This window comes from Rhinolophus sinicus, chromosome 1 (genome assembly GCF_057876585.1).
Source record: "Rhinolophus sinicus isolate RSI-liver-muscle chromosome 1, RSI-T2T, whole genome shotgun sequence".
Lineage (NCBI taxonomy): Eukaryota > Metazoa > Chordata > Mammalia > Chiroptera > Rhinolophidae > Rhinolophus > Rhinolophus sinicus.
This window is the reverse complement of record NC_142501.1, coordinates 144017598-144034750: the sequence shown is the minus strand read 5'-3', so window position 1 is coordinate 144034750 and position 17153 is coordinate 144017598. Positions and strand designations below refer to the sequence as shown.

The following is a 17153-nucleotide window of genomic DNA, read 5'->3' as shown; positions in this document are numbered from 1 at the left end:
CTGGACTGGAAAGCATAGAGGTCTCATTATTTTATGGTGCTTAGATTTCAAAGTCCTGCTGGAGGGAAGGACCTGATCATGCTCAAGACATCTGATACCAGAGATAAATTGAACTGACACTAACTAACTGGCAACCCCAAATTCTAATTAGATTGAAGAGATCAGTCCCCACAACCTAGCTTCCTGACAAAGGAAAGGGAATTGCCTTTTCTGTGGGTAAATAGTATTTATAAACAAATACACATATAATGTCTAAAATTAAAAAAAAAACAAGATATGTGGAAAAGTGGGAAAATATGACCCATAACCAAGGAAAAAATAATAACAAAAGGAGGCTCACAAATAGCTCAGGTGTTGGAATTAGAAGACAAGAATTTTTTTCACTTTTATTTATTTAAGTGTTTTTCCAGGACCCATCAGCTCCAAGTCATGTAGTTGTTTCAATCTAGTTGTGGAGGGTGCAGCTCACAGTGGCCCATGTGGGGATGGAACCAGCAACGTTGTTAAGAGCTCTAACCAGCTGAGCCAATCGGCCGCCCCTGAAGACAAGAATTTAAAAATAACTATTACAAATATGTTAAAGAATTTAGATTTTAAAAATGGACAAAATGAGCAAAGAAATGAAGAATTTCAGCAGAAAAACGGAAACTTGAAAATTAGAACTCAAAAACATTACAATACCTAAAATGAAGAATTCATTGGTGAGCTTAATAACATACAGATATCACAGGGGAAAAAAATTAGTGACCCCAGGTTAGGTCAATAGAAAATATCCAAACTGAAGAAAGAATAAAACAGTGAAGGGAAAATAAAAGAGCAAAGAGTCAGAAATGTATGGGACAATATTAAGTAATCTAGCATGCTCGTATACATAGCTGGAATCTAGGAACAGAGAAGAGACTGGAACAAAGGAAATATTTGAAGAGAATACAGCCAAGAATTTTCCAAAATTCATTAAAGAAATCAACTCATATATCCAAGAATGTTAGTAAACACTAAGCTAGATAAATATATTAAAAACAAAAAACCTATACTTAGAGACATCTTAAAAGCAGCCAGATTGGGGAAAAGACCCAATTATATTTAGGAGGACAAAAAAGAGTGTTTGTTGACTTCTCATCAGAAAAAAACAGAAGCCAGCAAACATTAAAATGACATTTGGAAAAAAACCTGTCCAGCTAGAATTCTATACCCTGTGAAAATATCCTTTAAAAATGAAAGCAAAATAAAAACAGAAACAGAGAATTTGTCCCTTAAAGACTTGTACCATAGACAAACACTAAAGGAAGTTTTTCAGGTTGAAGGGAAATGATTCCAAACGGAAACCTGGAGCTGCAGGAATCCTCGAAGATCATCAAAAAGGGCACAGATGTGAACAGACATAAAATATTCTTTAAAAAAAATTTTTTTAGAAGACTATTGATTGTTTAAAGCAAATATAATGGAAATGCATTTTAATAGATGAGAAAAAATATATCCCAATAGTACAATGACAGAAGGGTAATAAATGGAACTATATTATAGTAAGTTTTTTACATTGGTTTTGAAATGGTATAAAAGAGTAAACTAAGAATGCATATTGCAATCTTTATAGACTAGTAACCACTAAAAACAATACCAAGAGCTATTACTAGAAAGCCAACAGGGAAAATAAAATGGAGTACTAAATAATAATTAGTTAATTTTATTAAAAAGTCAAGAAAGGAAGAGCACAAAAACAAAGAACAGATGAGATTTTTTAAAATAGCAACTATTGAACCAACCATATCAGTAGCTAATTTAATATAAATGGCATAACACTCTAATATAAATTATTATATTAGATTTTAACAAAAATAAGACACAATTATATGCTTTTTATACAGAACACATTGTAAATATAAGGACACAGATAGATCGAAAGAAAAAAAGAATGAAAAATATGCTATGAATACAGTAAGTTATAATTAAGTGCCAAAAGTACAGAAAATTATACTAAATTTAGTATACAAAAATTATAGTATACAGTAATGCAGAAATGTCAGAAGACAAATTAATATAAAGATACAGAGGGTCAATTATAGAAAACTTAGAGGTGGTAAGATTTGAGTCTAGTTTTAAAAGAAATAAGATATACATGTACCCATTAAGATAATTCTGGTTATAGTAACAGAAAATGTAATTCAAACTGGCTTTAAAGAGAATTTATTGGCTCATTTAACTGAAAAAGTTTGGGGAATATTTGAGGCTAATTTTGATTAGGACTCCAACTCCATGTATCCCTGATTTTCACAGCTCTGGTCTCCTCCACATTAGCTTTGTTCTCAGACTGACATCCCTCATGCAAGCAAAGTGATTACAAGAAGTCTTCTCTCCAAAGGCGCCTTCTCAGTATCAGACACGTGGACTCCACTCTGATTGATGCAGTTTCTGAGGCTAAGAAATTTTCCAATGACTGAGTGATTGGCTTAGGCCTGGGTCACCAGACATCCCTGAACCAATCATTGTGGCAAGAGGGGTGAATTGGCATTTGTTATGGAGAATGCTTTTTTCCCATTCCTGATGTTGCTTCAGTTAATGTAATTCCAGCCTCTCTCTGCTCCTGGGAAGATAGATCAACTCATCTGGCATGGCAATTTTGTAAAGAGTAACAGAGAACACTCTACTCAGCTCCACCCTTCCTTCTGGAGCTTAATTCTGTTACTCTGTGTAGCAAGACCTGCCATCATGGCCTGTAACAGGAGACTAAATCTGCATAATCTGGGGTTGAGTATCAGTAAATCCACTTGGTTAACAGACTTGAGCCACATGCCCTACTCTGGCTTGAGGGCAATAAAAGTGCTGTTTGGGAACTTCATGTTTACTCTTTGCTTTATCTTTCATGTTGTTCAGAGCCTAGGCAGGGAAGAGGTAACATTTAGTAGGGACCTGCTTCAACGCCCCCCCCTCCGCCCCAAATCATGGATTGACTTATGATAATTGAAGCCTACTTTAGAGCTAGAGAGAGGGTCCGCATGACCCAAAGCATCCGGGGAAGAGTGAGTTCCGCAAAGTCTAGGAGCTATCAGGATGAGAGAAGAACCACAATAGATGCTGAGAAGGCAACCACAGGATGGCCACTAACATGGTTTGGTTGACTATCTCTCTGTTTGCTTACGTCAGTTGGTCAGGAAACAAGCTCACAGATTTAATGTCTGCTATGGTCTTTAAATATACACAACTTTGTCAATTATACCTGAATAACTGGAAAAGAATAAAACACTTCAAAACAGGAGCAGTCAGAAAAGCAAACTTCTAATTATACAAAGTTAATTTATTATTTACAATCTAGTAAATCCACATCCATGGAGATGGTGATGTTATTATAATCATACATGTCTCTATTGATTGACACATTGAAATAGCTCAGATCTCTCAAAACTTTGTTTCACTCTTTTTTATACCAAAAATCACAACTCAAATTAAATCTTCATGTCTCTGATAAAATGCCAACTATTAGTATCCTTTTTCGAGGATGCTGTTTTAGCCTAAGTAATGTGCAGAAATTATCTATTCAAAAATAGTTTAATACCAACAACCATTTGTTTACATTGTAAATAGGCAGCCAGCTGAAAAATTTTCACAACTTAATTGCAGCTTGACAGCTATGCAGGCAAGGCAACAGGCTATCCTGCTGGATCCCTAAAACTGACTCAGGTACATTGTATGAACTGCTTGATCTTTGACAGATCAGCAATGAGAGTAATTCATAAAAAGAGAGTAATGCTTTGCAAAAAAGAACCTGTCCTTGGACCTTCGAATTTGTAGTACCATAATACCAGAATTCATAGGTACCAGAATTCATAGGTAATGTGTCCTATGAATTCTAGCCACTTTGGTCTCCTCTACTTCTGAATTCTGTCTCCTCAACTTAAGGAAACTGCTGGCCTTTGTTTGGGTTACCCTCCCTGCACTGTGTCCTGCAAATTCTCTCCAGGCAGTAAGCTGGGCCAATCATATAACTCATCTAATTGTTTCCGTCTCTTCTAGTTCTTTCTGATCTCCATGACTTTTTTTCCACGCTTTTAAATCCTAGAGTGCTCAGTCCTTGGGCTACTTCCACTTTTACTCTGTGCTCACTACCTTTTAGCTCACCTTGTCACATGGCTTTAATACTATCATTATACCAGAGGTGCCAAAAAACTATATACACATGACTTGTATTCATCTTTTGTTATCGGTATATATTATTACAATTTTCATACAGTTTATTCCTTTCTTCAAATGCGTATACATTTTTTTTGGCACCCTCTGTATTCATGACTCCTTGATTCGCTGCTCCAGTCTGGATCTCACTTCAGAACTTCACTTATTTTTCCAATTGCCTTCATGTTGTTCTCACTTTGATGTCTAATGATCAACTCACACTTAACAGAGCCTAAATTTGCCCCTCCTATATTCTTCTTAGTGGCAGCTTGTATTCTTCTAAATGTTTGCGGTAAAGTCCTTGGTGTCATCCTTGACCCTTTTCTTTCTCTTACTCCTCAGGTTCAGTTTGTCAGCAAATCCTGACCACTCTTATCAAGTCAAATCGTAGAATCCAGCACTTCTCCCCACTCCCATTGCCCCACCCTGGTCCAAGCCCCATCGTCTCTTACCTGGCTTAATTGCACACCATCTTAACTTCCCTGCTCCTTTCAACACAGCAGCCAAATTTATCCTGATTAGCCCTAACTTACAGCATGTCACTCCTCTGCTCAAAATCCTCCAAAGACTTCCCAGTTAACTCGAAATCAAAGCCCAAGTCCTTTACTATGACTCGACTCGCAGGACTCACCTCATCATATCACTGACCTCCGCCCACCCACCCATAGACACCACTCACTCTTCTCTAGTCACTCTGCCTCTTTATTGTTTCTCAACTAACTCAGGCCGTTCTCACCTAGGCTTTTGCACTTGTTGCTACCTCTGTTTGGAAGTCTCTTGCCCCAGCTAGCAACATGCTCAGTTCCCCACACTCCCTTCAGGTCTTCATCCAAAAGTTACTTTTTCAGTTAGAACTTTTCTGACTTATTTAAATATCTATATTTTCCTATATATTTCCTTATTTAATCCTCAGCATCCTTATGAGGAAGGTACTATTGATTATCCCCATTTTACAAACGGGCAAAGGGAAAGAGAAGCTAAGTGAGTTGCCCAAGGTCACACTGCTAGTAAGTGGTAGAGCATGCAGACTTATTCCAGAACCTTCTCTATATCCTATCTATATTTATCTTATATTAGGATATTTGTGTGTGTATGTGTGTATATATATATATATGGTTCAGTGAAATACAGCTGTTTCTAACCTCCATGAGTGAAGACCTGGAAGCAGAATGATGCATTGATTCCGCTAGTGTTTGTTGGGCCCCTACTATGTGCTGGACATTGTGACAAATGATGAGGCTGTAGAGATGACAGATGCAGTTGCTGTCATCGAGGACCTTGTGGTTGGGCCTAGGAAAGACAGACACCTAGAAGCCCCATGGGGGAAGAACTAGGCAGCACCCATGACAGAAATTATGAAGGAAGATTCTGATTCAACACAAGGAAGGGTTCCTCACAGTTGAGGCTGTCTGGAATGGAATGGGCTAGAGTGTAGAATTCCTCTCACAAAAGTTGTCCCAGCAAAAGTGAGGAAGCAATTGACCTCCTGTTATAGAAGAGATTGATTCAAGTGTAACATGGCTGGTCAGTCACCACTCAAATTCTTTGAGCTGGAATTTTCAAAGAAACTTTTCACCGTAGTGACTGTTTGCAGAGATGTGTGTAAGGCTGAGGGAACTAACAAGAATTTTAATGTACTTAGGGACTATTAGAAGCCAGAAGGCATTTCCACTGTTTTCCAGGCACAGGAGGAGCCTGCTTAAGAGCTGGAGCCTTGGAAAAGAGGCTCTCGGAGAGAAAAGGAATTTCTAGAGCGCACCCCCTAAAACAATCAATATGCTTCAGCTTCTCTCTCCTCAAGTTGTTCTGGTTTTTTTTTTTTGCAGTGCCACTCATTCATCAAACCCAAATGGAAGTCAGAGGCAAGAAGGTACAAGCGATGCAGTTAATAAAGGAAATAATACAATCCGCAAATGTCACTGTGTGAGGGTAGAGGAGGGTTGAAACGGATCTAGGGGAGCAAACGGAGAATAGCCAGCACAGTTGACTAGGAAGCAAAAAATTCTCCCTGGAGAGTGTAAAAGTGAACCTCAACTGTGGGAGAGGAATGGTGGAGAAGCTTGGAGTAGAACGGAGAATCTGGCTCTGCCCCTCCTACGTCTTTGCAACCGCAGTACCCACTCCTGTGCTCCCACATTCACCCCCTGCCACGGCATCTGGGCGAACCACAAGGGTTGGGAAACCCGACCAAGAGCAGCCGGGCGCCCGGTCTCGGCCCAGCTTTCCCCAGAAGAGGAGGCTAGGCTTGGGCACGCGTCACCCTGCCGGTGCGCTGGTGCCCGCGGGGTCCGCCTGGCGCTGTTCTGCGCGCGAAGGTCGCCGCGACCCTTCAGGAGGCCCTGGCCGCCAGACTAGAGGGGCTTTCCACGTGGGCAGAGGCAATGTCACTCAGGTGGCGAGGATCCAAGGCGGAGCCTTCGTCCCCTTCGGGTCCACCTACCTCCCCTCCACTCCCTCCACCCAGAAAAGGATACGCACACAAAAAACTTTCGCCACACTATTAATATATTCGCGTTTCCTCCCACTTTCCCAATGGGCTACCAGCTGCAGAACTCCTGAATAGAAAGCTTAATTGTGCTTTGTCATGCAGAGTACCTCGATTTTCTATAGAAGGTTACAAAGGGCCATTTGAAGTATTTTTTCCTCGCTTAATAGTGAACTATTTGCATAGGGCACCTCTGCGCCTGCCAGACCCAGGTAGCGCAGAAGCTGGGGGGGGGGGGGGGCGCGGGGGGCGGGTAACGAAACTCTGCGGTTTCCAAGGGGCGCCCTACTCAGCTTCCAGCCCCGCATCTCGACTTTTCTCTCCATTTCCTCGGGTCATGGCCAGTCGGGGCAGCTGATTTAGCGGATGCGAAGCCTGAGGCCTACAGGCCGTTGTGGCCGAGGGGGGGGGGGGGGCAGCTGACCTCTCCGCGGCCTCGGGCCATCCTGGCCCCTCTACCCTTGGCTGGGGCCTGTCGTAGGTCGGGCCTCCCGAGTCTAGGTGGTGTTTTCACTTACTGCCTGCGGGACCAGAGACCGGGCAGTTACCCACGCGGGACCCTCCACTCATTTGCCTCCCGCGTAAGGCCCAAGTGAGGTGCTGAAGGGACTGGAAGCTGACAGTGATTTGGATACGACGCTGTTCCCGTTTCTCCTGGTTGATAGGCAGGGCTGCCTTCAGAATATCTTTTCTTGTTACTTGTTTTGACAGTTCAAATCCAGGTCTGTGTGACATATAAAGCTAATAAAATTCTAATTTCATTGTTAATCTTATTTCATTGCAGTATAGGTTTTTACCCTCACACCTGCGTGGCAGGGTGTAATTCCATTAATACAAAAATCACATATTCTTTGCATGTCTTTTCCCTGATGATATATTGTGAACAGTGTGAGTTGAAAAAGAACCATTTATTCCCACCGTGAATGAGCCTGCATGGGGCGGGAGCTTCACCTGCCCCTCAGTCAATTAGGAATGTATCGAAAAGTCTAGGAGAAAACGAGTTAAATTAACCGTTCGCTAATTTTCTTGTGTCCCTCCTACATAATCCCCCCTTTTCAGCTTGCCCCAGAAATTACCACATGTTGCAAGGTTCAAATAGTGCCTAATGAAACAGTGACTAAATGCTTCTCCTTCCAGTGCCACGATCCCGGGAGCCCTTTTGCCGGCCTTCAAAGACCGCGAGATCTCCCTGTCCCGGTTCCTGTCCCCTAAAACAAACAAACAAACAAAAAAGGTTTTTGTAGGAAAAAAAAACACTGAGCTGTCAATAATTCTTGATGCAGCAGGTGAAATTACACTGCTGCCCACTCACTAGCTGCCACCGACCGCACGCTGAGATTCCGAGTTGCGGGTACCCTGGATGGGGGCCTAAGCTTGGGCACCCTCCCCTCTCATCTGACAGCTGGGGTCTTGAAGTTGGGGGGTTGAGCAAGGGACAGGGGAGATTGGAGGAGGATGGGGAGATGGTCCTGGAGAACAAAGGACGGAGGGGGGAGCGACAGAGAGAGAGAGAGAGAGAGAGAGAGAGAGAGAGAGAGAGAGAGAGAGAGAGACAGAGAGAGAGAGACAGAGAGAGAGAGAGACAGAGAGAGAGAGACAGAGACAGAGACAGAGAGAGACAGAGAGACAGAGAGACAGAGAGACAGAGAGAGACAGAGAGAGACAGAGAGACAGAGAGAGAGGAGAAACCAAGGCAGAAAGAGACAGAGAAAAGCAGGCAGGGAGAGACCTAGAGAGAAGCAGATACAGAGATAGAAAGGAGAGACTGACAGACAAGCTCACCTCCAACTCTCAACTCTCTTCTCCAAAGTTAAAACCACGTGTCTGGCTCAAGCGACTCATCAGCCCCTAGTTGAAAGTGGTTTGAAGTCTTGAGATGCAAGACCCTAATAATTAATTGTGGTCATTAATTAATTAAGGAGGAAAGGGGGGAGGTGGCTTGCTGCTGCTTGACCCCAAACAATTTAAATTAGGCTTTGTGAAGGTGGCCTCCAAAAGCCTGCCCTCCCCCTCCTTCCTATTCTTTCTCTTTCACACTCTCAAAAATTTCCATTATAATCCTCAGCGGTCTCGGGCGGCCGGCTGGGCTGCGCGTCCTGCTCGAGCCCTTCCCAGCAAACTGAGGCCGAGCTGGCTTCAGCTCCTCGGAGCCGGCTGCTGCCCACGGGCAGGGAGCTCTTTCCCATGCGGAGCTCCCACCTGCCTTTTTTTCCCTGCACCTGCTGTGGTTTGTTTCTCCGTGAACTTCAGAAATCAAGTAGTTGCCTAAGAATTAGTCCCGCTGCAGTGCTCGCACAGGCTAAATATTGCCACATTCTCTGTTCTCTCTGCCTGCTTCCCTCTCCCTCGCCCTCTCCCTCTCTCTGTCTCTTTTTTCCTCCCTCTCGCTAGAGACTTGAGTTCCTTATTTGAAATGGTGCAGCTAATACAAAGTCATCAAAGCACTATGGTTCTTGTCTTAAAGTGACAGCCCTCTTTATGGGGCTGTTTGAAATACGCCCCCTGCTTTTCAATGTCTCTCTATCCATCTTTGTCTGCTCTTCAGAAAAGCGGACAATATAAAGCCCAGCCTGGCGAGCTCCCCACGCTCAGGCCTGGGCAGTGCCAACCTCCGCCTTTAAGCAGATTGAAATTGTCACTGCTTCATTAATCTGAAACTAGTTACTTTCCTAAGCACACAGCACACACTTCCGATCTGTCGGGATTCACTCAGAGGAGCCCCTGGGGCCTTCCTGGGTTTGGGATTTGGAAGGCTCAACAAAGGTACCACAAGGGTTCAGGCAAACATAGAGCTCAGTGTGAAGAAAAGCAATGCCCAGTGCAGAAGGGCAGGCATTGACATCAATAGAAGGGCACACAAAACACTATTTTCAGACACAATGGGATGCCCAGAATTTTGGAGGGTGCATTTGAGAACAAGAAGTCCAGCTACCGTAACACACAAGGATCTACACCTCCACATGGAGTAGCTTTCAGGACTGGGAGGTCTCAGGCTTTGGATTTTCTTTCCCCAAACAGAAGAAACTTGCTTCCAAATAGTATGAGCCAAAGTTGGTTTTTGTTTTTTTCATCTGAGTTCTGATTCCACCCTGTTCCTAAGAGATTTAAGTTCCTGTTCTTGTTGGCCCTTCCTCAGTGCCAGCCTGTGTTACCCATTCCAAATGCCGGGGCCTTGGGTGTGGGGGCCCTGTGTGTATCCCTGTGGGATGTCTCATCTTCTGTGAGACAAGCTGCCTCTTTTCTTCACACCTCCACCATTAACAAAAGACAGTACAAAAGATTTCTCTACTTTTAATATTTCCAGTTGGCTTAGACTAGCAAGTTTTTGATTCTATTCCATCTAATTTAGGGAAGAGTTCTGGGCATTTTTTTCCCCCAGGGAAGCTCAATTTTCAGTAATGTGAGCCTAAAGATTTGCAAAATAGATTTATATTAAATTATGTTAATAGACGCCTAGTAAATGCACCATTTAATTGCATGGAAAAATGTTCCCTTTAAAGAGGTCTGTCACCTTAACAGGTACATTCAAAGATTCCCTGTGAATAATGAAAATAGGAACAATTGCTTTGATGCACTGAGCTGCATTCATGTCTAGAACAGCTTTAGGCGTGTTTGAGAGGATGGGAGGAGCTCCCTTTAAAGCAGTGATTGCTCCTTTAACCCAATTTCCTCTAGCAAATGGGTTCTGTTGGAAGTGTCATTCTCCTCCCCTCTCTCACACCCCAAGGCTGAGCCACAGATCCAACCCAGAGCTCTCTCCAGTCTCCCCTCAATGTTCAGAGTTTTTCTCCTTACCCCAACCCAATTCTGAGCTCCTTCCCACCTCCCTCAAAGAAATCTCCCAAAGAACATGCAGGAAAGGTAGAAATGGGAAACACACACACACACACACACACACACACACACACACATTCATACACACACATTCATGCAAGTACATACACACATATACCCAGATCCTTTTGCCCTCTGTGACCACTTTTAGTTAAAACAATCACCTTTCTGGCAATTTCCTGAACACAGTCAGGGCTGGCCAAGCAAACGTCATTTCTAATCCAGATCAGATATACAGGGGCAGAATTGGTGTGGAATGAGGGTGAAGGGAGGGAGAAGGCAGCCAGATATCAAAGACTTCATATCCCCAAGTTTTCTTTATCCTAAAATATCCTTGGATAGCCTTGGAGGGATGGGAGTGGGTAGGTGGGTAGGAACTAAGTTATAATGAACACTTCGGAATTTTACCATCACCAGTGTCTCTATCACCTGGGCTCATGGACACCCTAGACATGGGTTGCTGAGTCCCTTCTGCCCTTTGTGTGGTTTGCAATCAAGAAGCCTTGTGGTCTGCTATTGTCAGTGTTGGGCCCTTGGCCTTGGGCATGTGTTGGTCACTGAGTAGGAGGGGAAAGGTCTCTGTTTGTCTCCCTTGCTCAGAATGTCTGGACAGGGTCAGGAAACAAAGGCAGAGGGTTATGCTTCCTGCTTTCCATCCCCCACCCCCAAGCTCGCCTCCTGCTGAAGCTACCACAGAACTTGTTCTCAAAGAGGTGGACTCAACCACACTAATGGCTCCTGCTGCTCACTTCTTTTGTTTTAGTGAAGCAAGGTCATGATTTCTAATTCTCATTTTCATTCTCATTCGCTTGCCATTATGTGTCTGTAAGCCCTAAGAGGCCATGTTTTGTAGAGTTCTGTTTCTCAAGTGGGAGCACATTGAAAAGCTAGAATCTAGTGCTTTATAGGTAGAGAAATTGTCAAGGGTGACCCCACACATCTCAAACATCCCTCTTTAATAAATCTGGGAACACTTCACTTGGAGTGTTTGATATCAAGATTGATTAGCAGAGTATTTGTGTATCTGAGTATGTGTCTGAGTGTTGGCATAGGTGTTCTTAACCTAAGGGCAAACTGTAGGCCTTTAAAATCAGATTCCCAAAGCCTTATCCTGATTTGCAAACTTCAAAAACATCAACTGATTGGGGGGGGGTGCGGGGGGGGGGGTGTCGGGGGATGAAAAAGCCACCCTGGTAGACAAGAAGGTCTTCTGGGCACCAAATGTCCTAGAACAGGGAGGACTCACTCCCCTGTGAACCCTGGAGAACCTTTCTTCAGAGAGTGTCCAACGCCCAGATAGGTATCTTTGCCTGGATCTTTTTGCCTCTGGTGGGACATCCATTGTTTATTCTCTGTTCACTAAGGAATTTCCTCAAGACAGGAGGGAGAGGGACTGAGACCATACAAAAAGCCCAAAACCAGGCAAAGAGGGCTGGTGCCATGACTCTTTGGTGGGGTGGTAGAGCTGGGCGCACTGCGCAGCATCGGGGTGACAAGTGGGTGGCTGTGTGCTCCCGCCGCACAGCTGGGGAGGAGGAGGGGGGCGAGGCGCAGAGGCTCAGTCCCAACTCCGCATGGACTCGGGGAGGCCCAGGCCAAGCGCGGGGCGACCCAGAGGCTGGCCAGGTGTGGATGGGAGGCGGTCAGAGGTGTCTGCCTCCCGCCCAGAAGAGGCTTCACTTTATGCCAGAGCGCTTTGTGCCAGAGCGGGGAGAGTGGCAGCAGGGGCTCTTTATCCTTCTTGCTATTTCCTGAGAAGGAATTCTCCTTAAACGCTGGGAAAGGTCTGCTTGTTGGGAAGGAGGGAGACAGGATCTTTCCCTGCTGACACCTCCTTCTCTTTGCAGCCGGCAGGGAGAGGAGCTCGAGATTGGGGGTGGGGGGTGGGGGGGGAGAGAGAGAGAGAGAGAGAGAGAGAGAGAGAGAGAGAGAGAGAGAGAGAGAGAGAGAGAACGAGAGAGAAGAGACCAAAAGGCTGGGCTTCTCAGACCCGGGCAGGCGCAAGGCGAATGCCTGTTAGCACTGCTCAGGAACAGGCCCAGGTTGCTGCACAAAGCGGCTGCAGCTCCCGGTTCAGTAGTAACGGTATACGGAGCCATCGGTCCTCCCTCCTGCCTGTCCTGGCCATCGCCTAACGGGCCTCGAGTCAGAAAGGGGGACTTCCCTTCTCCTGGGGTTGGGGGGAGAGAGAGAGAGAGAGAGAGAGAGAGAGAGAGAGAGAGAGAGAGAGAGAGAGAGAGAGAGAGAGAGAGAGACTCTGGGCAGGGAAAACCATTGTCACATCCTCCTTCCCAAACTAGCTTTCTGACCTCAGTTGTACAGCACCAATTCCACCTGGTGAAGTTTTGGCTCCTACAGACCTAAAGTAAATCAGACCTAGAAGTCGGTGTATGTGTGTAGTAAACAGCTGGTATGACTTGAAACTCTTGGGTGGCATCTTAATAGAAAATAATCAGAAATAACACCAGTGGGTGGGTGTTAGTTTGATTCAGCTTGCAGAAAATGAGATCTCCTAGTTTCCATGTTTCCAGCTTCACTTCCCTCTTAAATGGCAGGCCCTGGCTGCATTGAGAGAGCCAGGTTGCCCTGCTGAGGGCACAGCCAGAGCTAGTCTCCAGGACCAGACATGCAGGAGGGGAACTAGAAGGGAGCCAGCTTACCTTCAAGTTAGGAAGACCAGGGGGGGGGGGGAAACCAGCGTCCAAAGGCACCTCTGAGGTATTTTGGAAAAGTGAGAATGTAAAGCTTTACACAGAATAATTCCCTATCCCTGAACTTTTGTGTTTTCAGCGTTAATGGAAACCAGCGGATTTCTTAGATTGAGGAACAGCCAGTAATGGTACTGTTTCTCAGTCCCTTCCAGCATCATTTGTAAGTTTCCATGAGTTTGCTTTCTAACCTGCTTTGATGGATTGTTACTCTTCCTACAACTATTCCAACTATTCAGATTCCTTCACACAATAAAGTTTTTAGTACTGAGAGAGGGAGAATAAGTAGAAAAGGGGGAACTGCCACAGGAAACAAATACGAGATAAGAAATTTTCACCTTTTTCCACTAAATAAATGAAAAGGTTTACCTGTCATTAATTGTCAGCATCACTCTAAATGGAGTGAGTTGCCTCGTCAACTGTGAGGAGGTTCGCTATTTTGAGGATGGGGAACACTACTGATAGGTGGCCTCATGACTGCAGAAGTTTGTTCCAGAGAAATCCTATGCAGCCACAAACCCCCTTCACGAAGACATCCACATTACCTAGTCAACACTTTCCTCTAAATCTGCAGACCCTTTGTTTTCCTGTCCATGGGGGAAAGGGAGACAAAAGAAGATGATGAGAAAGCCGACACCATAAATGCAAAACCTTGATTTTGTTTCATTTATTTAAATAAATATAAATATAAATTTCATATACAACTATTCACATCAAAAGGGATTTCCAGCGACTTGGATTTTAAACGCTCCCCAGGCAAATTTTCAGAAAGCAAGACATACAGGGTTTAATTTTCTAAGTTATTTGCAATTCAATACTTTTATTTAAAAAAAAAAAAACACAGAAAATAATCAAGAAACCCCGCATTCTTATTAGGTTTTGAACGACAGTAGGGAAGGGAAAATGATATGCACTTAAGAAAATACAGTGTTAAACTTAAACTAACGCTGTGTTTTCTGTTATATGACAAGACTGAGTTGAATCTAGATTATTTACAGTTAAAAAAAATAAAACACCCGATCTATTACTGAGAGTGGAGCCCTAAACAAATAGGTCAAGGAAGAAAAGCGAAGGGTCAGGCCTGGCATGTATGCCCTGGGAACACTCGGCTCTGTCTTTCTCCAGATGGGACCCCAGAATGGGCGAGGATTTGGGTCCCTGGGTGCCCTCCGTGTTGATGTTGTGGGGGCTCCCGACAGCATGTGATGGAGGGGGGCTTCCCTCCCTCATAAGGGGAAGATCTCCTTGTCATCATTGGCAGAGGCCGGCGACAAGGAGTCCTCGTCCTCAGAGCGCGCGTAGTGCGCCTGGCTGCCGACGCACTTGCAGCCCGCGTGACTGTTCCTCTGAGTGCCCTTCCCTTCCTTCTTATGTTTTACCCGGCGGTTTTGAAACCAGATTTTCACCTGTTTCTCCGACAGGTTCAGGTACGTGGCGATTTCGATCCTCCGGAGTCGAGACAGGTACATGTTGGAAGAGAATTCCCGCTCCAGCTCCAGGAGCTGCGTGCTGGTGAACGCCGTCCGCATCCTCTTGCCATTGGGTACCTGGCTGGCGTCCGAGGCCCCTGCAAACGGTCCAAGAGAGGGCAGAGAGGTCATTTTCGGGCGATGCTCTCCTACCCCACGTATCATCCCTGGGAATGGACGCCTCTCAAGGACCCATCCGCTAAGCTCAACCAAATACCTGTATCCATCCTTCCTCACACTTTCCCATTTCCTGGCTCGCCGTTACTTAGCCTGGAAGGACAGAGACGCCCAAAGCAAGCGAAAGCCTTTGATGTGAGGGACGTAAAGTCAGAGGATTAAACGGGGTGGGGTGGGTAGGGGCTTGCATGTCGGGTCGTCTCTCTTTAGGCCTAGCAGAGAGGCAGTCAGGCTTAGCCAGAAGCATCAAAAAGCTTTAGCCTGCCCCGACCCCGGAATGCCACACTAAAAGTTCAAAGACACTCACCCCGAACCTCGGCCAGTTAACATCTCGTTTCTCAGGTTTCAAGTTCGAGGTCCCAAACGCCCCCCTATTACGCAACACTTGGGCACCAAGTACCAGGAATGAAGCGCACCAGGCTGCTTGGAGAGGTTGGCAAGCTAACTTCCACCTTCGTGGAACTTCTGGGGAACACTCCACAATTACACTAAAAGCCCCTCCTCCCCCCCACCCCACCCGCCAGGCTCCCACTTCCTCCACTGGAGACGGAAAGTTTGCTCCGGGAAAGGCGCGGCGCGCAGGTGCCCAGAGACCCCGCCCTACCCATGGTGAGGCAGTGGAATCTCCGCGGGTCCGCCACGTTGTAGGTGGTGGCAGCGCAGACAGGTGCGTGGTGCTGCGGGTGCCCCAAGGCCGCCGCCGCTGCTGCGGCCGCCACTGCGGCGGCGGAGCCGGGCTGCTGGGGTTGGTGGTGGTGATGGTGATGCTGCGGCGGGTGGTGATGATGGTGCGCGTGACTCACGCGCGGGCAAAACTGCGCGTCCCCAGGACTCGAAGAGAACTGACTCTTGAGCAGGGGCAAAGCCCCGGCGCCCCCGGTCACCCCGCCACTGCCAGTCCCTGCACTCCCGGTTCCTGCGCCCCCGCCGCCCGAGCCCGTCGGCCCCCGAGAGGAATGCAGGTGCGAAGTGACGCAGAGCGGGCAAACGCAGAACGCGCCGCTCTTGCGGGACGGGCAGCCAGGCCCGGACACAGACATCACCAACGGGGACGGCATGCCCAGCGGGATGAAGAAATCTGGCCCCGGGTGCGGCTCAGGCAGCGAGGGCGCGGGCCGTGAGGAGTCCTTGATGATGAGCGAGTCGACATAGAAGGAACGCGACATATCGGGAGGGGTGGGTGGCTGGAGGGCCCTGCCGGCCGTGGCGCCTCCTCCCCTCTCCTGTTCTGAGCTCTGCCCTGGGCTCCGCGCCGATGCAGGCGGTCAAGCCCTTGGGGACGCGGAGGTGTCGGCGTCTGGGCTTCGAACAAAGGGGTCCCTGGAAAGGGCTGGTCCTCACGTCCCCCGCCCTGAGCCCCGGCTCCGGGAATTTATAGCCCCCACCCCGGCACGTGATGCTGCGGAGTACCGCTCGGCTCCGGCTCCTCCGCAGCTCCCCACCCTCGGGATAGGCTGCCGGAGTCACAACAGACGCGGCGAGGAGGGGCGGGCGCGCGGCAGGGAAGAACTCGGAGGAGGGGGATGGGGGAGACTTTGCAAAGTGTAGGTTTTGTTAATTTCGCGGGGAGGCCGGCCTCCTCCCCCTCTTTCTCCACGCTTACCCGAGAAATTTACCCGAGAAATCACAGAGCTGCGTCCTCCATCCCACCCTTCTCTCTAGCCTGGGCCCTGGCCCAACTCTTTCCCGCGCCTGGTTGCAAAGCGCACCAGGTGGGGACTTGGAGGCCTTTTTAATGCGGATGCTCAGTGCTCCCTGCTCCGCTCCTCTGTGCCAGCGGTAGCTAAGGCGCGGTAAAGTTGTGAGGCCTGCAGTTTGGAGCAGGATTGTGCGGGCCGCGGACTGGCCACAGCCCAGTACCGGAGCGCGGCCTGGGCCATGGAGACTCTCTCTCTCTCTCTCTCTCTCTCTCTCTCTCTCTCTCTCTCTCTCTCTCTCACACACACACACACACACACACACACACACACACACACACGAGTTCCCCAGCTTTTGGACTTGGCCAAGGTCATTCAGGTGACTCGTTCGTGACGGATCCGGGGCGTAATAGTGAGGCCATATAGCTAAGAAGCTGATTAGCTTTTCATTCTGATACTTGAGAAGCTCTAAAATGCCTTTGCACGTGGGGCCACTCAGATCAACGACCCTTCCTTGTGTCTGTCCTTTTCTAATAGGCAGCTCTGTCTTTGGCAGAGAAAGACATTTTTTCTTTCTTCAAATAGTTCTATCACTGCATTACAAGGCCAACCCTACAAATTCCATCCCAAGGATTTTGGAGAGAGGACCCAAGCCCCAGCCCACCTGGAGACTGGGCAG

General features: G+C 46.9%; 1 protein-coding gene across 1 annotated transcript; it reads right to left on the bottom strand.

Annotated features, from left to right (window-relative positions):
* Positions 1-13869: 13869 nt before the first annotated feature.
* Positions 13870-16209, bottom strand: GSX2 (GS homeobox 2). Its single transcript, XM_019740089.3, has 2 exons — positions 15442-16209; positions 13870-14758 (listed from the first exon to the last, which is right to left on the bottom strand). Exons 1-2 carry the CDS (start codon positions 16001-16003, stop codon positions 14418-14420), a joined length of 903 nt encoding a protein of 300 aa, XP_019595648.1. The 5' UTR covers positions 16004-16209; the 3' UTR covers positions 13870-14417.
* Between the last annotated feature and the right edge of the window lie 944 nt (positions 16210-17153).